Source organism: Carassius carassius, chromosome 5 (assembly GCF_963082965.1).
Source record: "Carassius carassius chromosome 5, fCarCar2.1, whole genome shotgun sequence".
Classification (NCBI taxonomy): domain Eukaryota; kingdom Metazoa; phylum Chordata; class Actinopteri; order Cypriniformes; family Cyprinidae; genus Carassius; species Carassius carassius.
The window spans coordinates 39,635,490-39,661,065 of NC_081759.1; the positions used below are offsets into that span (position 1 = coordinate 39,635,490).

General features: G+C 35.8%; 1 protein-coding gene across 1 annotated transcript; it reads left to right on the forward strand.

The window, feature by feature from the left end:
• Positions 1-4,418: 4,418 nt before the first annotated feature.
• Positions 4,419-25,576, forward strand: LOC132141604 (uncharacterized). Its single transcript, XM_059551276.1, has 7 exons — positions 4,419-4,610; positions 14,996-15,837; positions 16,662-16,713; positions 17,118-17,253; positions 17,987-18,138; positions 22,539-22,778; positions 24,637-25,576. The coding sequence occupies exons 1-7, from the start codon at positions 4,530-4,532 to the stop codon at positions 25,186-25,188; spliced, it is 2,055 nt and encodes a 684-aa protein (XP_059407259.1). The 5' UTR covers positions 4,419-4,529; the 3' UTR covers positions 25,189-25,576.

The following is a 25,576-nucleotide window of genomic DNA, read 5'->3' on the forward strand; positions in this document are numbered from 1 at the left end:
TTTTAAATATATATATATATATATATATACCATTAAGGGCTGAATATGTACAGTGTCAGTTCAGTTGTTTGTATATAAAATATCAAAGTTCGCATATTGAATGCAAATGTGCTCAGTGTGCAGGTCTTTCACACATGAATGTGAGTGTATATGTGCTTGCCAGTAACTCCTTTATGTTTTTGTCACTATGCTGATCTAATAATCAGGGTTTCATCTCAAATGCATTTCTCTGTTAAGCTATCAGATTCCACACAAACTATAACAGCACTTGTTTAAAAAAAAACGAAGCAGATTTATTTTTTAAATATGGTGGTCATTTACACTTTTTCTAATGTAGAACTATAACCTGCCATAGAAATAAACACAAATGTGTATCTGCAAGAAAAAAAAACAAGAAAAGAAAATGGGGGACAAAGTTTAAGTTTGTTAAAATGTTCTTTCAAACTTAGTTTTCTTTATAAAAAAAGTATTGTATTGTGGGGAAAAAATATGAATATGGAAACAGAAACACGCCATGTATTAGCAGTACGAGAAACATGTTAAAGCCATATTTTTACTTAAAGTCATGATCTTCACAAATTCAGAGTTGTTTGATTGCTTTATATTTCCATTTATTTGTAATAGATTAGAAAAGCATAACAAGGGTAATTCATGGCTGCATCCCAAATATTGTTATTTTTTTTATTTTATAATGTCTTTTTTTTAACCCAACTTGGTGTATTTAACTTTTTCTACAGATATTCAAATGGGATTTTCAAATATTTTTCGGTTTCATTTTTGCATATTTTATAATTTATTTGTACAAATTAATTAGTATGCATTGCCATTTGAAAGTAGTACTTTCTGTTAAGACTTTTTTTCTCAGTGAATGAATGTTGAAAGATGAAGATGTTATTATAGAACGTTTTGTGAAACTGCAAGAAAGTTGAAGTGAAAGATGCTTTGTTTTTTGAATGCAGGATCCATTTGAGAGACATAACACTTTTTTTATTTACTTCTGTTAAAGTTTGGGGACAGTAAGAATAAGTAAGAGTAAGAGTAAAAACAGTGACAGTAAAGACATTGTTACAAAAATACTATATTTCTATTTCTTTTTAAACTCTTTTTGTTCAAAGCTTCTTTAAACTGTAATAATATTTGACAATAAACCTATTTTACTGTAGTTTAGAACAAATACAAACAAAGCCTTGGTGAGCATAAAAGACTTCTTTGAAAGACCTGAAAATCTTACAAGCCACAAGCTTTTGAACAGTAGAGAATATCAAAGTCAGTATCTTCTTTTCATTCAGTTTGATTGAGGAAGTTTAAAGCCTCACTTTCCCTTCTCACTTTCAAAAGTAGCTTTTTGATTATACAGCAAGTGCAAATAAATATCGCTTGGTAACTATTACTTTTTTTTTTTTTTTTTGGAAATTTTCACTGCTAGTGCAAGACATGCCGATTAAAAAAAATAAAATGGCATGCTTTTATGAGGTTAACAGCTGAAAAGTAATCTGTAATTAATTTTTTTCTCAAGAAAAGGTGAAAGTGGCATAAACCTACCCGTTAACAGAAAAACTTCCCACCGTGGCCTGTTTCCGAATTAAAGACCTAACAATTTATACTATCGACATCTTTGACAGGGCGATCTTCCAGATGTCTTGCACCGCATGTGGAGTTCTCTGCTGCTCATCAGATAACTTTCCAAGGAATTCATATTGATTTCCTCACAGATCTGCCTTAGGGGTATAACGGACTACATGCACTTGAGTACAAACGTTATTTTGGTGCATGTGAAAAGGGTCATTACCATACTTTTCCCAAGTCAAACAGCTCCTTGAAATTGTAAATAATTAATGTGGTCATGGAAAGGCCTTTACGGTTTGCTAGGCTCCACTTCTGTGAATGTTTGACGGTGTTTGGTCATCTCTGTCCTTCACTGCCGCTGTCTGGCACAGCGTCGCCTTCTGTTCAGATGAAATCAGTGTACAGCTAAAACAAAAAAGAACAACTGTGGGACTCTTTTCTGTGATGAAGTATTTCATTCAGATGAAATAAAGACATTATAGTTTCATATCAAGGTACATCTATTATTTTTGTCCATCAAAGGGAAAAACTGAATAAATATAACTTGAACGTTCATTTGTCTCGCCTTCGTTATTTTTCTTCTGTTTTGAAAAATGGTAGGTAGGTAGATATATTTTAAATATCCAATTAAATTAAATGAATGAATACAAAAACATACAATTCTCTAATAAAAACGTAAAGCTTTTTAGGTCGGTATATATGTGGTATGTGCTGGTCATATTGGATTCTTAAAAATACATACAAATGATTTAATTACACGTCTATGATGAAAATATATATTTTTAATTCTTTACTTTAATCTGAATGAATATAACTTTAACCTGAATTCCTGAATTGTTTGTCAGATCTTACTTATCTATCTCTTCACAATACCCCATAGATTCTCTGTGAGGTTTGTTGTGGAGCAAGCAATGGTCTTCTCAAAGTCATGAAATAAAACTCCAGATGTCAAAATAAGACTTTATTGAACGCCGTAATAAAGCCGAGATGATGGCCGCCGCATCTGAATCCTCTGTCTGTCCACACACTCCTTTTATACTCCTTTCTCTTACCAAACTTGGTAGTTCCGTTTTTTTTTATCCGTTTTGCCACAGTTTATTTACTAGTCCACCTTTTTTAATGGTGGGATTCGGCCAAATCAACCATTTTCTAAGAAATTGCCTCTCCCTATTGGTTGGCTATGGTCACATGAGACATTCATCAAATCTGTTCACTGCTCATGTCAGCTTCTGTTACTTTAGTGCACAGGTGCAATTCAGGGGTTATTTTAGTTCACAGATACAATTCAATGGAAGACTACTAGTACTGCCCAATGGGAGGGCCTTTATACATCCAACCTTTATACATCCAACTCAGTATATTGATCAGTATATTGATTTCTTATACTTAAGACAATACCATATTGAATAAATAACATAGAATAACACAATTGTATTGAGTAATACCAAAATATAATACAGTAGAATAACACAATAGGTTCAGGTTAGGTGAGTTGGCTGGCCAGTCAAGCACAGTAATATCATGGTCTTCGAACCACTTGGAAGTGGTTTTACCATTGTGGACAGGTGCTAAAGTCCTGCTGCAAAATGAAATCAGCATCTCCATAAAGCTTGTCAGCAGATGGAAACATAAAGTGCTCCAAAATCTCCTGGTAGATGGCTGCATGGACTTTGGACTCGATAAAACACAGTGTACCATCCCCAGCAGACGTCACAGCACCCCGAATCATCACTGACTTCAGAAACTTCACACTGGACTTCAAGTAGCTTGGATTCTGTGCTTCTCCAGTCTTCCGCCAGACTCAAGACATTTATTTCCAAATGAAATGCTAAATTTATTTTCATCTGAAAAGAGGACTTTGGATCTCTGAGCAACAGTCCATTTCTTTTTTTCCTTGCTGACAGCTGTAGCTCTTTCCCTGAAGATGTCTGAGTGTGGTGACTCTTGATGCGTTAACTCCGGCTTCAGTCCACTCCTTGTGAAGCTCTCCAAAGTTCTTGAATCGGCTTTTCCTGAGAATCTTCCCAAGGCTGTGGCCATCACTGTTGCTTATGAACTTTTTCCTACCACAATTTTTCCTTCCAGTCAACTTTCTATGAAAATTCTTTGATACAGCACTCTGTGAAAGGCCAGCCCTTTTAGTAATGACCTTCTGTGGTTACCCTCCTTGTGAAGGCTGTTGATAATCGTCTTCTGGACAACTGTCAAGTCGGTAGTCTTCCCCATTATTTTGGTTGCATGTTCTAAGCTAGCACAGGAGGTACCCAGTATTATTATTCAAACTAATTGAGCTCAAAATGGAATATTATTATTTTTTTGAGATACTGAATTTTAAATTGTCCTCAGCTTTAAGTCATAACCATCAGAATTATATATATATATATATATATATATATATATAAACAGCTGAAATATTTCAGTTTGATACAATGAATCTAGAATAAAAGAAAGTTTGCTTTTTTTAATTAAATTACAAAAAATAGACCTTTTCCATGATATTCTATTTTTAGATGCACCTGTAGATAGATAGATAGATAGATAGATAGATAGATAGATAGATAGATAGATAGATAGATAGATAGATAGTTGGCCTCACAAATATATAAAGTAGTTTAAATAAAACAATAATAAAAACAAAACAAATCTATTTTAGGACTTAGGTTAAAGGTAATTCCACTCCCTAAAGCATTGTCCAATGGTATTAAGTGTTCCCATTCTCTCTCTCTCTCTCTCTCTCTTACACTCACTCACTCACACTCACACACACACACACACACACACACACACACACACACACACACACACACAGACAGACACACTGATGTGTATTTGATCTGTGCAGTGATCGAGAACGCGCACCGCCAGACCTCCGCTGCGGCTGCGTGCGCGCCCACGCGCTCCCTCAGGTGAATGGAGAGAGGAAGAGTCCTGGGTGCGTCTGCAGCCGAGCTCAAGTGACAAAAATGGGGCTTCGCGGATTGAGCAGCACAGGGGTGTTCCTGACAATCTGCCTTCTGTGGGTGACTGGGTGCTTCACCCAAAAAGTGAGTACAAGTGTATGGCAGGCAGTAGCCCACTTTCTGTTGTGTTTGTCTGCGGTTTGTCCAAATGTTTACAGCAGGGATTATAGTATGCAGTTTACTGAAGAAAATGTGGAGCATGCAGTAGTTGAAGCAACTTTCAAATGTTGCGTCTCTGGTTCTGAAGGGATTTTAATTCGGAGGTTTGGCGAAAGTGTTGTGCTGAAAGGTGGAGCAGCTTGTTGTGTGGTCTGGGTCAGTTCAACGCGGTCAGCGCTTCTGTAGAAATAAAAACTATTTATCTGTAAATAATTAGCCTATCAAAGTGAGAATTCAAATTAATATAAAGAATAGAAAAAAATTCTAAACTAAATGAATTGAATTAACAAACCAGTATTTTTATGTGTAGGTCAGGTATGAGCTGTTTTTTTCGTATCTTTTTTTTTAATTGCAGTGTTTTCAGTTCTTCAAAATATGATTTTTATTTTAAACATGTTTTATGACAACTCTATGGTGTACCTGTAGAGCTAAATTATTATAGGAAATCATATGCATAAGTATCTGTTGACATAAGTAGATTAGTTCATTCTTAGTACTACTAAGTGAATCGGATTTAGTTCAAAATATTATTAATGTTTGACTCAGTGTTATGTGTGATCCACATATGGGAAGCAATGTTTTTGTTATGTGACAAGAAATAAATCGGATGATAGACCCCTTTGAACCCTAGAAAACATAGAAATTGAATTTCTCTAAAATGTCTGCTATATTACTGAGAAAACTGGGATTTTAGAAACCTGTCTGCATAATACATAGTGTTATATATTGTTACATCATCTCATTGTCAAAATAGGCCTATTATGTATCAGACAAAAACAAAATAAAATCAAGATGATAAAGTCTATGAAACTTTTGTTTCTCAAACCTGCCTGTATGTACTGTACAGTCATAGATCAGAACTCAATGACAGGACCTTTGATATTCCCTTCACTTTACCATCTTTTCTTATTCTATCAGTTCTCATCACAGAGCCTGTGCATTGTTTATGTAGCTTCTCACATGTTAGGAAAGGGAAAGTTTGGGAAATATGTTGTTAAGGAAAACCTTAGTGTGTTTTGGAGGTGATTAGCAGATTCCTGTGGAAAACCAGCTCCACTCGTGCAATTAAACACTTCTGTGGTCATTTCCACATGCTGCCTTTCACCAATACTCATTCCCTTCCCAGGCATGGATATGATTTATTGATTCTTGTAAAGCAGAGCGATGTTCCATATAAGGATAAATAGAGATAGACATATTATGTCAGAACTTTGATCTTAAATATTAATAGTGCATTGAGTAATTTCCATCATAAAAAAATACAAATAGAACAAGCAAACCTTTATGCAGTTGTTTCTTCTGTGGCACACAAAATATTTTTATATATATTTTATTTATAGATTATTTTATATATTTTTTTCCTCAGTGTTTTTTTTTCTTTATTTTTTTTATACTGAATGCCAACAACAATTCAGCATTCTCCAAAATATATTTTATGTTCCACAGAAGAAAATTAAAGTCATAGGTTTCAACATTAGATTGAGTAAATGATGACAGATTTATAATTTGTCTCTGAATCATGAAGTATATTCTCTCACTAGCTTCATACTGGTCTTATTTATTTATCTTTGTGGGAAAGGTCAGCATCATTTTGACTGTGTCACATAAGGTCAAGGGCTATTTCTGAGGTGACAACCTGTCAGATTCAGTCATAATCCTCTTCTTCCATAATTCTGAGAATCCTGAGCCGCTAACAAAGGCTTTGTTGCATTGTTGATGTGCATCGCTTCAGTTACTGAGTGTGTGCTCCTCAGCGCCTCTGCAGTTATCCGGCCCCTCTAAATGCTCCCATTGTCCTCTTGAATTAAGTTGATTTTCAGAACTGTGCAGATTTCCAGAAGTTTGGAATTTGCTGAATGGCCCTCACAATCGGATAAAGAAGAAAAGCTTCCTTATATGATATTACGTTAAAGAGGTTTAGATACTTGTCATGGGTTTGTTCTCAGCAATGTTTGTTTCTCTAGTAGTAATCAATATTTTAGACAACGAATTGTTCTCATTCTTGAGTTAATGTGGTTAGCACTGCATAGGTCTGAAAATTCCTGCGTGCATGCATCTATTTGTGTTCACATATCTATGCAAAGGCAGTTGGAGTTCTGTGAGTGATTTCTCTCAATTATTCAACCTCACCCCACCAATAATGTTATATCACACCCACACAATTCTGATATTTTTCACCCAGCCGAATGAGAACGGAGAAAGCAGCTCGTGACAATTTTAATGAGAACAAACCACTAATGTGCACTTCCTGGCCAGCAGAACACATTCTGTGTGAATTTGGATATTTCAGAGTAACTGTTTTGAATGATTTGTGGAGAGTTACCACAAGAAATACAGTAGAAGTACTCCAGCGACAGTTGTGAACAATTATTATAAATATTTTCAGGGTTACGCTATTTACAGTATATACTGTATAAATCGCAAATACCAAAACCATTTAAGTAAACTGCAATCAACAAGTGATTAAATCAGGGTTTACGCTTTATAAGTCTGTACCTTCCAGAAATAAAGAACCTGGAATAAATAAGAAAAATACAAAATAAATGATAAATTAAATCCAGTATTATTTTTAAACATTTAAAACCAGTTAAAAAAATAATGCTTTTTGGTTTTAAAATGTATTTATAGTTTTTATTGATTATTATTGTTTCATTTACATTATTAATTAATTTCTATGTGTTTGAAAATGTGTTTCTGTGTGTTGCACTGATCTGTCGCTTCAGCTACCGCTGCTCTTTTCATCAAGATATTATTGTGAAATATTGTCATAATCCAGGTCTGCTGGCCTCAGTGTCCAGTGGCAAGCTATGACTGATGTAACCGGTTGTAACACATCATCATGGGCTCTCTGGGCTCCATAGTGCCTGGAACAGTATCACTTTTCACAACCAATAAATAGCTGTGCTCCTCTTCCAGCCCCCTTACAGAGGCCCATAGTATGCTTATGGGGGACTCACAGGATGTTTGTGCATTTGAGTGTGTGTGTGGCAAAAGGGCTTACGCTCTCTGCTAGCACAAGTTCAGTAGTCATATTGTCAGCTCATGCTATCCCTGAAAGCTCTGTTGTGAAAACACTGTGCAGCAAAAGAGAACCGCTGCTTTAACAGCTTGTTTGACTTTTTCACATTTCACAATGAGTCACATTTTTCTGTTCAAAGCCTTTAAGTGCCGATAGTGTTGGTGAGACAAGCCGAGAATTAATAATAAATGACAATAAGAACAGAGGTTGTGAACAGATGTGTGTAACCTATCAAATACGAGAGGAAGTTTCAGTGTGGTGTTTTCCACATTGCAGTCCTTACTGTGCAATCTGCTGTTCCCTGCGACAGCTGTGAGTTTATCTGGCACTGTTTTACTCGCACTCATTCAGTGAGTCAGCTACAGTTTGTTGATGCTGAAAATGCAGGAGGCTTGTTTTTCAGTTCATGAGTTGTTGTTGCACCAACAGAGGGAATAGATGCTGAAATTCAAATGGAATGAAACTAAACAGAAAAATGTTTGCACAAAAATGCATGCATAAATTGTGCTTATATTGCTTTGCACTATTATGCATTTACTGTAACATTAGATTGATATCTTTGTCAGCGTGTATAATACACAGGAAATCCCCATGGATATCATGTATTGTCATTTTCCGGATGTGTGTGTGTTGGCTACATGTGAAGAACTGCTCATAACACATTTTATACCTGCCAGCCTCTTTATAGTGTTTCTCTAATCTGCCCACAGGGTTTATGGCGTCCTCATTTCTTCTGGACTTGTCCCTTGCCATATTCTTTTTCCATTGTTACCTTTATGTTTCATATTGACTTAACCAAGTCATGCTGTGGTATTTGTGGCAAGTAAAAGGATGACATTACACTTTTTCTTGAGTTTGAGTTAGTAGAGAATTGCGATCTACTGTAGCAATGCCAACATTATAAGTTTGATTCCCAGCAAAGTTACCATGCTTGAACTGCTAAATCTTTAGGCTTTCAAAGCAGTGTGCATTGCCCTCGGAGTTTTGACAGATTGAACCATGATCATTATTAACATTTTGAATGCACACACAGCACATTTTAAAACTTTTCGAGCATGGTCATGACCCTGAGAAATTCTCACAAAAAAACAAAAAGTATTTTCCAACACTCAATTTTGGTTTGCATGTCAAATTGACATATTGTACAGAGGTTAAGTGATAGTGTCTTTTATTTTATTAAATAAGACCAAAAGCAGTGTATTAAGAAAGGAAATTGGTCCGTTGTGATGTTTGATGTCGACTTTAAAAGACATGGATTTTTTAAATGATACTCACTGACTAGTGAATGACTTTGAACGATCTGTAATTTAAGTATTCAAGTGTATATTGCTTGAGTGATTGGCAGAGGAGGAAGGGGGTTGTCAGCTCTCTTTTGATGTAGCACAACTGGGGCGCGATAACCAGCGGGACCTTATGTAAAAGTCTCCTACTTATTACCCTAGTTTCATTAAAATGCTATATAACCAAACAGCGAAGCCTTCCAGTGTCCCCTGTGGGAGAAAAGACAACTTTACTAATTACGCCATGCCAGTGCGGGACGATGATGTAACAGAGCTGGGATGTTTGGCATTATAAGAATGTCCCATTTCCTATTCCACACTGTGGTACATTGGACGCCATTCATGTGAAGTCTACCATGCATGGTACACTGCCCTATCCAGCAGATAGTCCAGTATTATGGCAGAGCCACGGTAATGACCCAATTCTATTTGTTCGGAGAGAGAGAGGGCGGTACTTACAGAAATCTCGCAAATCACTGCCAAAGTTTTCTTTTTTGTTGTCTTTTGGAAGTATACTTGATCCTGTTGGACTTGTTGCACCAAATGGTTTTCTGAGGGCAGATGGGTGATTTGGTTAAATCACGGACCTCTTTAGCATGGACGGTCATGGAAACATGGACCTTGACCAACTTGTCTTGAACCTTTTTTCACCTCTTGTTCCATTTTAGTTTGCTCTCTGTCTCTCAGATTCATGGGCATTATCGGCTTACTTTACAACTCAGCAGTGAGTGGCATTTGGCCGGATCAAATGTCAGGCATGCAATTATTAGTGTAGTAGCACATGAACCTGAGATAAACTTTGGACAGCATGAGGCTTTGACCAACAGATCTGAGTTTGATAAATGGCCTGAATGAAGAGAAACGTAGGGTGAGAATCAGAGTATGCAGAAGAAATAAAGCAGTGTGAAGATGAAACTTACTTGGACTTTATAAAGCTGACATTATTTACAGTGGCCTTGTCCATTTCAACTTCACTTTTACACTAATCTCGCTTTGTCCTCCAAAAAAGGTTTTTTTTTAAAGTGGGTTGGGGCACAAACACAAAGCTGAATAATATGTGGGATCTTTCATTCATTTTTCTGAATAAAGAAAGACAAACATACATAATGATGAAAGGCAAAATGTTATAATAACTATATATGTCATAAATAAACATTATTCTTTAATCACAATGAGTATTACTCACATTTGGTTTTCGAGCAATGGTATAATAGGTGAATTCACCAATTTGGACATGGAGCTGTATTGAAATTGAACCATATAGGGCCTTAAAATTAACACTCCAGATAAAAAGTTTAAGAACCAGAATTATAAAATCATATTGTGAAAACTTGAATTTTTTATGAGTTTGGAAAAATTATATTTATAGCATTCAGACAGGTATGATCTCTCCAGAAGATATATTTCTAGTTTCAACATTCCTGTTTAAAAGAAAAAAAATTTGAGCCACTGAATTTTTTCAGTTTTTGACCACTGAAAATATGTACAATTTAAGTTTACTTATAGTACACATACTTCTTGAGTTACAGCCGTGAAAACTTTTCCATTACTGTTTTTCTGTTTTGTTATGGTTGGTAATGAGTCTCTTGTTTGTTCTGAACAGTTAAACTGAGCTCTGTTCTTCAGAAAAATCCTTCAGATTCTTCGGTTTTCCAGCATTTTTGTGTATTTGAACCCTTTCCAGCAGTGACTGTAGGATTTTGAGATACATCTTTTCACCCTGAGGACAACTGATGGACTGAAACACAACTATTATAAAAGGTTCAAACGTTCACTGATGCTCCAAAAGGAAAAACGATGCATTAAGAACCAGGGCGTGAAAACTTTTGAACAGGATGAAGATGTCCAAATTTTTCTTATTTTGTTGAAATATCTTTTTTTTTTTTCGTTTAGTACTTCCCTTCGGAAGCAATAGAAGATACGTAAATGTTTCCCGCAACACAAATTAAGTACAATTTACTTTTATCTTCAAATTCCAAAAGTTTTCAATCCCGGGTTCTTAATGCATTGTGTTTTCTTCTGGATCATCAGTGAACATTTTGTGTTTGAGTCTTTCAATTGTCTTCAGTGTGAAAAGATGGGTCTCAAAATCATACAGTCACTGCTGGAAATGGTTCAAATACACAGAAATGCTGGAAAACAGGAGAATCTGCAGGAACTGGAGGATTTTTCTGAAGAACAGTGCTCAGTTTCAACTGTTCAGAACAAACAAAGGACTCATGCACAACCATCACAAAACAGAAAGACAGTCGTGGATCATCCAGGTAACAGCACACAGTATTAAGAACCAAGGGGTAATTTTAATAATTTCAGATATATTTTTGTCTTGTGAACTATATGTAAACATCTTTTATGTAAAATATCTTACTCAGGACAGTACTAAATAAAAAAAAAACAATAACATAAATTTAGTATGATCTCTCTTATTTTGTGAAAATTTTTCATATTTTCACAGATTCTACTAGGGGTTCCCAAACTTTCGCACGCCTTTTTACATATACTGCAAGATTTTTTTACATTTACATTTACATTTAATCATTTAGCAGACGCTTTTATCCAAAGCGACTTACAAATGAGAACAATTGTCAGCAGTCAGGTCAACAAGAGAACAACAACAGTATACAAGTGCCATGACAAGTCTCAGTTAGTCTAGTATAGAACGCATAAGTATTTTTTTTTTTTTTTTTTTTTTTTTTTATAAAATTAAAAAGACAAGAAAAGGAAAAGTGCTAGTGTTAGTTGGTTAAGTGCAGGCGAAAAAGATGAGTCTTTAGCTGTTTCTTGAAAATGAGTAAAGACTCAGCTGTACGAATTGAGATTGGGAGGTCATTCCACCAGCTGGGCACAGTCCAGGAAAAGGTCCGTGAGAGTGATTTTGAACTTCTTTGGGATGGTACCACAAGGCGTCGATCACTTGCAGAGCGCAAACTTCTGGAGGGCACATAAGATTTAACCAGTGAGTTTAGGTAAGTTGGTGCCGTGCCAGTGGTCGTCTTGTAGGCTAGCATCAGTACCTTGAATTTGATGCGAGTAGCTACTGGTAGCCAGTGTAACCTGATGAGGAGAGGAGTAACGTGAGCTTTTTTTGGCTCATTGAAGACAACCCTCGCTGCTGCATTCTGGATCAATTTCAGAGGCTTGATAGTACATGCAGGAAGGCCTGCCAGGAGAGCATTACAATAGTCCAGTCTGGAGAGAACAAGAGCTTGGACAAGAAGTTGGGTTGCTTGCTCTGACAGGAAGGGTCTAATCTTCCTAATGTTGTATAAGGCAAACCTGCAGGACCGGGTAGTTGTAGCAATGTGATCTGTGAAGCTTAACTGATGATCCATCACAACTCCTAGGTTTCTAGCTGTCCTCAAAGGAGTAATGGTTGATGAGCCCAGCTGTATAGAGAAGTGATGAAGCAGTGGGTTAGCTGGAATCACCAGGAGTTCTGTCTTGGTAAGGTTAAGCTGAAGGTGATGGTCATTCATCCAGCTAGAGATGTCACTCAGACAGGCTGAAATGCGAGCAGCTACCGTCGGGTCATCTGGTTGGAATGAGAGGTAGAGTTGGGTGTCATCAGAGTAGCAGTGATAAGAAAAGCCATGCTTCTGAATGACAGATCCTAATGATGTCATGTAGATGGAGAAGAGAAGTGGTCCAAGTACTGAGCCTTGAGGAACCCCAGTAGCAAGGTGGTGTGACTTTGAAACATCACCCCTCCAAGACACACTGAAGGATCTGTCAGAGAGGTAGGACTTAACCCACAGGAGTGCTGTTCCAGAGATGCCCATCTTTCTGAGGGTGGATAGGAGAATCTGGTGATTAACAGTGTCAAAAGCAGCAGAAAGGTCCAGTAAGATGAGTACCGAGGATTTTGAAGCTGCTCTTGCTAGTCGCAGGGCTTCAGTAACTGAGAGCAGAGCAGTCTCAGTTGAGTGGCCACTTTTGAAGCCAGATTATTTCATTTTTAATTAAATGTGAAAATATGCGGTGACTCGATTTTATCCATCAGTAATGGATTAGATTGTGAAACTTGGATGTTACTGTACATATCTGAATCATTCCAGATATGAAAGTGTTTGCAATCAATTGGCGTGAGGGTGAAAATAATAAGATCTGATGTTTATTTGACCCTCTATTTTCCGAGTTCCAAAATGAGGATTCTGCAAGCCAAATTTACCCTCAATAAGTGATGCTTTCTCAATTATCTTTAAAATCCTTCTAATATCCTTATTTTTTTTTTTTTTTTTTTTTTACAATCATTACTGCCTTTATTATATTAACCAACATTAAAATGCTGTGTCAAAGCAAGATTTTAAAATCTACAGCTGTGCCTAGTTACTGTAAGTCATATTTGGCTATTGGCTAACATCATTTATTTTCCTTCCCTGGCAATGTCAGCTGAAAAGGAAAGTCCTTTCAGAGGCAGTTGCGTGTTTTAAAATTTTCATGAAAGATTATCAAGCATTTCTTGTCGACTAATAAATCATGACAATAAGTCTTGGAATCTATCTTTAGAAAGTAAACTGACTCCTTTTCATCTTTAATTTCACTTTTTTGTCACACATAATGCCGTCACTTGAGGCTAGGCTTGTTACCTGTCTGGCATTGTTGAGGTCTTGCAGTTCTTTTATTCCCTCCCACAGTCCAGAACCAGTGCCAGCAGGAAACCCAATAAACAAACAGGCCCCTGCCAAGCTCTTGTTTGGAGTGGTATAGCCCAGATTTCCATCTGCCTCCAATTATACCGAGGTCCCCTCATCCTGGACACCTGTGAGATATTACGAACAGCATGTCTGAAGGAATACCTCCCTGAGGTTAGCAAAGCAGCCAACATATCCAGCTTTGATACCCGTTGAAGGAGGAAAGGTTGAATAGTTCAGTTTGGGAGAGGCAGACCGAAGCTAATTTTCTGAACAGAACATTTCGTCTGTTATTATTGCTCTGAAACGATCAAATTAGGGCAATGCTTTATGTACAGTTGGTTTCAAGAATCTAGCAACCTACCGTTAGTGCAGCTATGACTGCCAAAATTGTTTACCTATGTTTAATGTTGCGTCGAATGAAACAGAGCAGCGCCAAAGACTTTCCCATTGGTTTGTTGAACTCATGCCATCTTCTTGAACTTTCGATGCTAGAACAACCACAGCCTATTAAGATGATTTAGGACTGTAGCACTAACCCCTGGAGCGCGGGTTCTGGGAAGAATTATCTTCAATAGTTTCCACTGCTATTACATGAATTGTAATTTAGTTTGAGCATGCTTATCTTAATCTAAATTCAAGTCATGCAGAAATGTTCATCATTGGTAATCACTGTCTTTCCTTTGCTACCATGTTATCTTTAAATGTGCTGCAATAAAGTTAAACCACCTTTCACCCAGGCGTCATGCAACTCTTTGACCTCCAAATGAAAGTGATTTTAATATTATATGCATATTTAAATTTTTTATAATAGGATGATTGTTATATTAGTTTTTTATTGCTTTGTACAGCTTTTTTTACCTACACATTTTAGGTAAAAAATGTTAGCCTGAATGCAGTTGTATGTCCCTTTGGATAAAAGCGTCTGCTAAATGCATACATTTTTACACTTTAATTGTGTGGAAGTATTGTGCTGAAGTCCAACTAAAGATGAACTGAAGTATATTTGATTAAGTTAAAGTGGAAATATTCCAAGTATACTTAGGCACTTTAAATATTTTGCTCCTAAAGACCAATATTATTCAAAGATCACACAATCCTCATCAATAGTGACATTAAAACACAATTTAGGATTTATATTAAGAAATGTGCATTGTGCACAAGTAGTACTCTTAATCAAGTTTAATTATTTACTTTTAGTCATTTAAGCAAACACTTTTATTCAAAGCGACTTACAAATGAGGAAAACAGAAGCAATCAAAACCAACAAAAGACCAATAATAGGTCATTTTTTAATGTCATGTCATGTCAATCATAATTTAGTTTCAGAATGTCACCGTGGAAATGCATCTGATGCTTTTTTTTGTCTTTGTTCTCTAGGTTTACTTTGATTGTGGAGCCAAGGTGGATGTTGTGGATGTGCAGGGCCTCGTTCTGTCCCCTGGCTTCCCATATAACTATTCATCTGGAACTCACTGTGTTTGGCAGTTCTTTGTACCTGTTGGTCACCAGCTGATCATGGAGATGTTTGATTTTGATGTCTTTGAGAGTCACAACAGTGCCGTTGTGGACGAGGTACCGACCGAAGGTGGCGCGCTGGTATCGAAAAGCCTCGGAAGTCCAAAAGAACCCCAGTCCACGCTCCGAGAGGACGTCAAGCAAGTGGTGATCCAAGAACAGTCCACCAAAATGGAAATGACCAAAGTTTCCAATTCTGCCAAAATGCTTTCCGATTCCCCCTCGGCTCCACAAGCATCTCTTCCAGTTGAAAACAGAAATTCGGTTTCATCTCAGGCATCAAGATCTTCCATTGACTTTATCTCGTCAAGCCCACCAATGGCCACAGAAGCAGGTGACACTGTGATTCCTGAGACCCAGCCACCTTTGTTTGATGCCTGTCCCCACGATGTTCTCTACATATCAGATCTCATCACCTTCTCCTCACGATTCTGCGGCTCTAGACGGCCTTCTAGCAGCCAGTTAGTGTTTGGATCTGATGATGACATGGTTGAGGTCATTATGGAGTTGATTACCACTACCCACTGGGGCCGTGGTTTCGCTCTTCTTTTCCATTATCAGAATCAAACTCAGGCAGCCACAAGCGAACGTCAAAGATCGCCATTGACCTCCGACAGCAGAACTGGTGTTGTACTGCTCGGTGCTGTAAGTGGGACAGTTGTTTTTGCTGTGGCCCTTGCTGGTATCCTCTGTGTGATTTTCAGGTAAGGACGTTTCTTCTATAGATGCAGGGATTTATTTAAAGTTTATTTTAAATTGCAGAAAATCCCATGCAGTTGCCATGCAAACTTTCCTGACTTAAGAGTTGCTAGGTGAACCAGTGGTGGACATGTGTATATCTAATGTCTGCATTTTATTGACCCACTTAATGCATACCTACTGAAACAATAATATCTTAAAGTCTAACTGACCCCAAACTTTTCAACAGTAGTGTACAGAACACTTATATTCTGTACACCACTGTTGAAAAGTTTGGGGTCAGAAAGACTTTAAGATATTATTACTGGAGGTATTTTTCACCATTGTTGGCAGATTAAATCAAGTCTTTCTTCTCCTATTTCGGAAACACTTTGATGTTAAAACACTATTCATACCTGTGCACGTTCATGGTGCTGCACCTGGCATTAAACTAAATGCACAAAAGTGAGGTGCAGTCACACAATACAAAGAAAAGAAAGCAGGAGAATACCAAAAGAAGCCAAGAGAAAGGGTAGAATAGAGAAAATGAGAGACCATTGTCCACAAAGATGTTTCTTAAAACACAAGCATGACGTTTCAAAGAATCCATCATGTAAGATTCATTCTTAGTTGGCCCTAGGGGGAATAAACAGCGTCACTTTTGACACTCACAGAACTGATTTATGAAGTTATTGAGCGGAAGTTATTTTTCCCCCCAATGCCTTTCATTGTTTCTGTATACACAGGGAACCTAGAGAAGTAAATAGTTATTTAATGGAACACCTTATTACCAATAACAGTGATTAAAAGCCAACAAAATGATGTTACTTGTGTTCTGTTGTTTTCCCAGGCCGAAACTGTGCGCAAAGAAAGCTAATGCTTCCTCTTCCGTCAGCTCAGAGGTAAACAGCCATCATATGATCTTCTTACAGATGGACGCCACCTTTATGAAAGATGAGGAGGAGTTTGTACTTCATCCAGGGTCCAAAATGTTTCCCCACACTTGGCAATGTCGAGTGAATTGATTAAATGCACCATCCATAAATGATGCATATTGGGCATGAAACTGAAATAATTACAATTTATTTTGTATACAGAATATTGCATATGAATTATTTTAAGATTTATAACTTAAATTCTAAAAATTATTCCTTGCATATTTAAATGCATGTGTGTGTGTAGAAAAGCAGACTTGAGCTCTCACAGAAAATATAAATGCACAGTGATTTTGTGCTGTCATCTGGTGCTTTGGTGAGTGATTGTTTTAGTTGCTCGTTTAGAAATAAAGTGAAGTATTATGTTGTAGGTTCCAGAAGGAGTGCTAAATTCAGCAGCAGATGTGAGTGAACTGCAGATGGTTTCTCCCAATCACTTGGAGCAGCAGCTGAGAACAGTGAACGACAACAACAACCTTCCCCTCGACCGCAGTCTGTCCCATACAGGTGCTTAGTGTTTTTTGGTGAAGCTGTGGAGTTCATTTGTCCCCTTTCTGTACCTATACATTGAGATGAATTAGTGTTTTCTAGTAACAGACCAAGGCTAAATTACTGTAATTCAAGACTACCAACAGTATAACAACAAGACTACCAGAGCTACATTATGGTGAAGTTTGCAGAAAAATTAATTTCCTCCTGTGTTCAAATGCACATGGAAATAATTATATAATTATATATTTTGTTAAAATAAGTTTTTTGATCTTAAATGAAAATGTTTTCAGTATAAACAATGTAAATAAATAACAGTCCATTTAAAAACAGACGTGTGGCAAGATAATGCCATTTGTTTTAGATGTCTCTACTGAAACAACAGAAGGTGCATTTTGAACCTTAAATGTTTTTTAATGCAAATTTATATTTGAAATAATAATAATAATAATGTGAAAATTATGTGAGGTTTCCCAGTAAATGGGGACACAAATGGTATAGTTTTTTGTAGAAACTATGCATATAAAATCATAGTGTGTAATGAATATATATATGTTTTTAATTTTCTTCTTAAAAACAAATATATGAAGTCACAATATCATAATGAGAAGTCAAGACCTTAATGAAGTAAAGGGACACTTAAGAGGGAAATTAGTTTTAATTAGTTTTTAATTAAAAGCTTAACCTGAAGTATTTAAAGCCATTTTTACAAATATGACATTCCATACGTTCACTGTTTTGTGCTCTGAAGGGTCTTCAGTAAAGGGAGAATGTGACATGTCAGAGAAGGCTGCTCTAGAACAGTTCTCCAGTGGTCTGACTGAATTAGAATTGGGCACAGATGAGGTTTTCGTCATCGCCTCTGCACCCATCTCAGCCCATCTGCCCTTCTCTCCACATACTGTGAGTATCTGATTCTTCTGTGCAGAGCTACATTCAGAAATGGATGAGAAACGTTGCTATATTTTGTACATACACTACCATTCAAAGGTTTAGGGTGAAAAACAATAATATTGTGACATAGTTTTTAAAAAAATTTTAATATATATTTTAAAATGCAATTCATTCCTGTGGCAAAGCTGAATTTTCCAAAGTTATTACTCCAGTCTTCAGTGTCACATGTTCCTTCTGGAATCTAATATACTGACTTGGTTCTTAAAAATATAAATAAAATAAAAAAATTTGTAACGAGAGAAACCTTTGAATGTATTTGTGTAATATTTGTTCACATTAAGCCACAAAATATTAAAACCAGTAGCTTTTATTTGAGAAAAATAAATAAACAAGCACGCTTTCCAGCAGAACGTTTCATGAAATTTAAGTTTAGAAAACATTAGATATTTAAACTTGGATTTAAGCCTTTTTTAACATTATTTTTATATTTTTTATTACATTAGAATGTCCACACTTATTATCCTTATGCATGTCTTATATTATTTATTTTTCATTCTCATCTTCATTTCTCTATTTAAATTTTCTTTTTAAATGTACTACAGTAACGACTAATTATTTTGTCCAGATGTGAAAAAAAAGCACAAAAAATGGAAGGTGAGGGAAACTGATTTCATACAGCCACAATGAAATCACAAAGTAAAGTATAATTAAGTGCTTTCAAGGGAAATTTGTTTTGAAAAAATGTCCAGCACATGTTTTTTTTTCAGTTGCCACCTGGTTTGTTGGTTTGTTGTCCAAATATTTTGAGGGTCACTCTGCTATCTTTTAAGTTTATATTATTATTATAAATATGGCGCTTCTATTGCTCTCCTAGTACTATAAGAGATACTCTGTTTACTTTTGCTTTGTAGTTTCAAGTGTCTAGTTGTATTCAGCTTGAATAGCTGGAGCAGTGTAGTGCTCTGATGGAGGCCAAGCTTCATGGTGTGTGCTGATGTTCAGAGAAGCAGCTCTTCACTAGAGACTCTGGCAGCCGGAGGGGAGCTGGCCCGCTAATAGCTCTGACTAATGAATGCTATCCGCCTGTAGCCAATTTCCCAGCACAGCTCTGTGTGCTTCTGTGCAATTGTGTGGTCCATGCTGCTTTGGCTCTGAAATGTGGCATGAAAGGTTTGCCAAGCTGTGCCATCCGAGGAGGTTTGAGAAGAATCAGAAACCTGCATCTCTGGTGTCCGGCTGAGTTTCGACTCGCTGTTTGTCGCTGTAGTTTCTTATCATTTTTATTTTTGCCTTTACCCCACAACTGGACAGTTTGGTATTGTTTTTGGTTAAAAATATGAATCCGTGCCAGAACAGCTCAAGTTTAAATCCAGCATAATACTTGATAAACTCTAAACGAGGTGGTTGAGGAGAGACCCTCCATATGATTGTAAAGCACTACAACAATACACAATAAAGCACTATATAATGCATCATTCATTCATTCATTCATTCAGACACAGGGAGCTGTTGGAGATCATGTGCGAGGACTGTTAAACACAGCTGGTCTCTCTGGATATAGCTTCCCTGACTTCCCTGAAAGCATGAAATCAAAGCCAAATTCTCACATTTATTAGTTTTACACTGATGCAAGTTTATTCATTATAAAATTGAATTTCTAGCACCTTTGAGCCATTTATGAAGTACAAATTATTTCGTTTCTGAATGGGTCCAGTGGGGGAACTTTGTAAGCCACTTTCTTTCCTAATTAATTGTATTATCAAGCTAATAACAGTGGTATTATAGATTATATTGTGCAATGTTAATGGATTCCTGTTTACTCAAATATTTGGAATTTCCTCTTTTTTGTTTTTGTTTTGAGATTTCCCTTTTTGGTGTATTTTATGTTTTAGTTTTTTTTTCTCTTGTTATAACCCAATTGTATGTTGCTTTGGATAAAAGCATCTGCTAAATTTAAATCTGAATAACAATTAAAAAAAAAAATACAGTAAAATCAGTTATATTGTGAAATATTATTACAATTTAAGTTCTATTTTATTGATTTTTTTGTAATTTATTTGTAATGGCAAAACTGAATTTTCAGCAGCCATTAATAGCATTTATTTGAAATGGAAATAATTGGTATTTTATTGTCATGTTTTATCAATTGAATGCATCCTTGCAAACAGCATTTATATACATTTACATTTATTCATTTAGAAGACACTTTTATCTAAAGTGACTTGTGGTTGAGGTTTTACAACAAACAATTCATCTTAAAGAGGCAAATAAAAACAGGATGTGTTTATAATATAAAGTTTGAAACACTGTTCAGATTAGAACAAGCTAGACAGGGAGGGATTAAAGAAAGTGAAAGCAAAGTTGTTGTTTTTTGTTAGTTTTTTAGGATGCACTTATGTTGACGAAAGTACAACGGCGTTTTAGTGCCATGGAATATTTTGACTTTATTCTCATAATATTTCAACTTTTTTCTCGTAGTAGGCCTATTACGACTTTATTGTCCAAACATTTAAATTTATTCTCGTAATATTTCGACTTTATTCTCGTAGTAGGCCTATTACGACTTTATTCTCGTAACATTTAAACTTATTCTCGTAATATTTCGACTTTATTCTCATAATATTTGAACTTTTTTCTCGTAGTAGGCCTATTACGACTTTATTCTCCAAACATTTAAACTTATTCTCGTAATATTTCGACTTTATTCTCATAATATTTGAACTTTATTCTCGTAGTAGGCCTATTACGACTTTATTCTCAAAACATTTGAACTTTATTCTCGTAATATTTCGACTTTCTCATAATATTTCGACTTTATTATCGTAGTAGGCCTATTACGACTTTATTCTCGAAACATTTGAACTTTATTCTCGTAATATTTAGACTTTATTCTCGTAGAAGGCCTATTACAACTTTATTCTCGAAACATTTGAACTTTATTCTCGTAATATTTCGACTTTATTCTCGTAGTAGGTCTATTACAACTTTATTCTTGAAACATTTTGACTTTATTCTCGAAACATTTGAACTTTATTCTCGTAATATTTCGACTTTCTCGTAATATTTCGACTTTATTATCGTAGTAGGCCTATTACGACTTTATTCTCGAAACATTTGAACTTTATTCTCGTAATATTTCGACTTTCTCGTAATATTTCGACTTTCTCGTAATATGTTGACTATTCTCGTAGTAGGCCTATTATGACTTTATTCTCGAAACATTTCAACTTTATTCTCATAATATATAGACTTTATTCTCGTAGTAGGCCTATTACGACTTTATTCTCGAAACATTTTGACTTTATTCTCGAAACATTTCGACTTTCTCGTAATATTTCGACTTTCTCGTAATATTTCGACTTTCTCGTAATATTTCGACTTTATTCTCGTAATATTTCGACTTTATTCTCGTAATATTTCGACTTTATTCTCGTAGTAGGCCTATTACGACTTTATTCTCGAAACATTTCAACTTTATTCTCGTAATATTTAGACTTTATTCTCGTAGTAGGCCTATTACGACTTTATTCTCGTAACATTTTGACTTTCTCGTAATATTTCGACTTTCTCGTAATATTTCGACTTTATTCTCATAATATTTGAACTTTTTTCTCGTAGTAGGCCTATTACGACTTTATTCTCGAAACATTTCAACTTTATTCTCGTAATATTTAGACTTTATTCTCGTAGTAGGCCTATTACGACTTTATTCTCGTAACATTTCAACTTTATTCTCGTAATATTTAGACTTTATTCTCATAATATATAGACTTTATTCTCGTAGTAGGCCTATTACGACTTTATTCTCCAAACATTTTGACTTTATTCTCGAAACATTTTGACTTTCTCGTAATATTTCGACTTTCTCGTAATATTAAGACTTTATTCTCGTAAAAATTTAGACTTTATTCTCATAGTAGGCCTATTACGACTTTATTCTCAAAACATTTCAACTTTATTCTCGTAATATTTAGACTTTATTCTCGTAGTAGGCCTATTACGACTTTATTTTCGAAACATTTCAACTTTATTCTCGTAATATTTAGACTTTATTCTCGTAGTAGGCCTATTACGACTTTATTCTCGAAACATTTTGACTTTATTCTCGAAACATTTTGACTTTCTCGTAATATTTCGACTTTATTCTCGTAGTAGGCCTATTATGACTTTATTCTCGAAACATTTCAACTTTATTCTCGTAATATTTAGACTTTATTCTCGTAGTAGGCCTATTACGACTTTATTCTCGAAACATTTTGACTTATTTTCTCATAATTTTAGAATTTTTTTTTTCAACGTGGCACTAAAATGCCGTCGTACAAAAGAGATTTTCAGCTGAGAGTTTTTTTTTTCAGTGTTTGTCAGTTGTACAGGATCTACTTGTCCTAAATTAGCTCTGTCTTTTATAGCAACGAGAGCGTTTTCTGAGGCACAGTGACACAGGACCCAGTCATCCATTCGACTGGCCGACTCCAGACCAAACGTTAACGTCTGTGACAAAGAGCAGCCAGGTCGGATCGACAAACAGCACACGACCACGAGCATGGAGTGTCCGAACCTTCCAGGATCTCCTTCCTCCTCTTCCTCAACTCCATAAGAAATGGTGCAGTTGGAACTCTACCAGCCCATTCACCAAGCTGGTGGACAGTGTGAGTATTGATGCAGAAGGCATTTTATCACATTTAGCACACAAAAATATGATTAAAAGTTCATTAGTGAAATATTTAAAGACTGTTTGTTTTATGATTTTTTTATGCAACTGTAATAAAAATAAGAATTACAACCTATAATTCAGACACACAAATGTGCTCCTAATGATCTTGGTGGTCTTCTCCATCATAACATTCATCAGCATTTTTTTTCCCTTAGGACTCTTTAATTCATTTAAGTACACAAGCACAGGTTGTGGCAAAAAAGTGTTTTTCCATGTTTTTACAATTAATGACAAAATAAATGTTTGGAAATGTAAATTGATATTTCTTACTGACACACTACAGCAAAATATAGAAATAAATGATTTAAAACCATTTTTAGCTGCTGTAAATACTAGTGTTCTAACAATTCTGGCCACCACTGTATATGAGAAACCTATTAAACTGAACTGTAAACCATAAATTTTTGATCTTTTGATTCACTTTTGATTAATTAAATGCATCATTGTTGAATAAAAGTATTAATTTGTTTAAAATAAATAAATACATTCTGTATATACTGCACTCTCAGAAAAAAGTGTGTGTGTATATATATATATATATATATATTTTTTTTTTTTTTTGAATATATTTATTTATTAGTTTATTTAACAGGGACAATGCAGTATAACATTGCTACAATTTCAAGCAGCCTATCCTCCACGTATAGTTTGCTAGCCAAAGGCAAATTTGCAGACCCAGTCCCTGGTTAGGCCTTTTTAACAACAGTTAAACAATAATCACACAAAAAAATTAAGCAAAAGTAAAAAAATAAAAATAAAAAACATTTAAAAAAAAGTGGATTGTGCAAATGTAAACCTGACTTCAGACAGTCATACAATAAGATGAATGCGAAAAGACCATTGCATGCATGTATAAGTTAGCTGCTTTCAGAAAATCGACCCTTGAGGGAGACCCATCTCATTGTTTTCTTAAAGCTGATCTTGAATGATTTATTTTAACACTCTGATCTCGAGAGTCTAAATATGATCTAAACCAATTAATTGCCTGCTGAGAGAAGCTAAACAAATGTAATTTATGTATGATTCACCGTATCAAATGCCTTTTTGAGATCTAAAAACACTGCACCTACTTCATTTCAATTATCTAGCTCCTTTAACAAATTCTGAGAGAAAGCAGTTTGCTATTTGTCGAATACTTGGGCCTAAAAACTGTTTAGAGTGAACTAGATCTTGGTTTTCTAGAGTTGATAAGTTGTTCAACTACCAACATTTCCAAAATTGCAGGGAGGATAGAAATTGGTCTATAATTCTGAACCTCATCCACTGATCCTGCCTTAAAAATTAGGTTTATAGTAGAAGTTTTCCAATTTACTTTCTCTAATAGATTATTTTTTTTTTTTTTCAAATTTACCAAGGGCTTTTGCAAACAAGCACAATATTTTTTATGAATTTGATATCCTCTCCAAATATGTCCTTGAATTAATCAATTGATAAATCATTTTAAATAGCTTATTTTCATCAACCTCAGAGATATAAAAGGATGAGGGTGTGTAATTTATTGCATTTTGAGGTAATCATAAAGGTTCAAAACATATAGCAAGCTCTTCCACAGACTGGATAAAATATCTATTAAATTTATATATATATATATATATATATATATATATGGTCTTTAAACCTAAACTGGAAGTCTAATGAGAAACACACATTACAGAAAGTTTCACTTTGAAGAATGGTACCGTGTTTAATTTATCTGTGGTATGTGATTCACATCTTGTGAATATTTCAAAACTCACCAGACATGTTTTCGGATTCCTATTCCTGTTTTTTGAACTATGACACTGTGCACTCAGGGACTCCCAAGCACAGCTAAAGTCTCAGGAAGGGGAAAGGTCCTATCTGATGCTCCTCTTCACAGTCCTGCCGACAGCTGCCAGTCCGACTCCTTCACGAGTAACGCCTCTTACCCCCTGACTCAACCGGCCCAGCGCCAGCGACGCCTCAACTCCAGCTCCATCAACCTCAGACGCTCACGGTTCAATGCTCCCTGCTTTGGCCTGCTCTCCGGCACATCCGAGTCCTCCAAAGCACAAGCCAATGGAATTACGACCCCAAACATGCTCTCAGATACCAGCCAGCTGCAGGTCAAAGGTCAACTATCAAGCGTTGAGGATGACCACGTCACTGTACCAGTGTTTGCCATCTCAGAAGAGGAAGACCAAGAGCCTCTAGTCTCAGAAGAGCATCCCAAGAAGCTTTTGCAGATGAACGGACAGATGTTTGAAGGCACAAAGATGCCGCTGCTATCAAAAAGCCAAGCTCCCAGCACCCAACCGAGCTCTTTAGTGAGGAAAGGCCTTTGTGGCGCGTCGGAGACACAGGATCTTTCAGCTCTCTCTTGTTAACAGTGACTCTAGAAACAAAGTCTTCCAGTGCTATGAAGTTTGAGTATGATGGTCGTGTGACCAATTCAGCCAATAAATGATCTCAACAGGACTGAAAACTCAGCTTATGAGATGCTGTTCCAGATTGAAATTTCAAATGGGTTTGTTGTGAATATTGGCATGAATAAAAAATTAAAGCACTTATTGTTCTGCACATTTAATTTGCTAAGTATAAAACCACCATCTAACAGTATATTTTATTACCTGCAAATGTATGTATAAGATAAACGTTTAACCAAGCTCACTTAATGTTTCTACTCACTACTGAGGGTTTTGAGTTGTACAGTAAGTCTGTATTGTTGCTTTTATTATGAAATACAGTACAGCTTGTTCTAATCCCTTTTGCAAT

Excerpts from the sequence above, each read along its gene's own strand:
- LOC132141604 (XM_059551276.1), top strand. The coding sequence starts at position 4,530 with ATGGGGCTTCGCGGATTGAGCAGCACAGGGGTGTTCCTGACAATCTGC. Across the intron at positions 4,611-14,995 it reads CTGGGTGCTTCACCCAAAAA|GTTTACTTTGATTGTGGAGC; the intron begins GTGAGTACAAGT and ends TTTGTTCTCTAG. Across the intron at positions 17,254-17,986 it reads CCGCAGTCTGTCCCATACAG|GGTCTTCAGTAAAGGGAGAA; the intron begins GTGCTTAGTGTT and ends TGTGCTCTGAAG.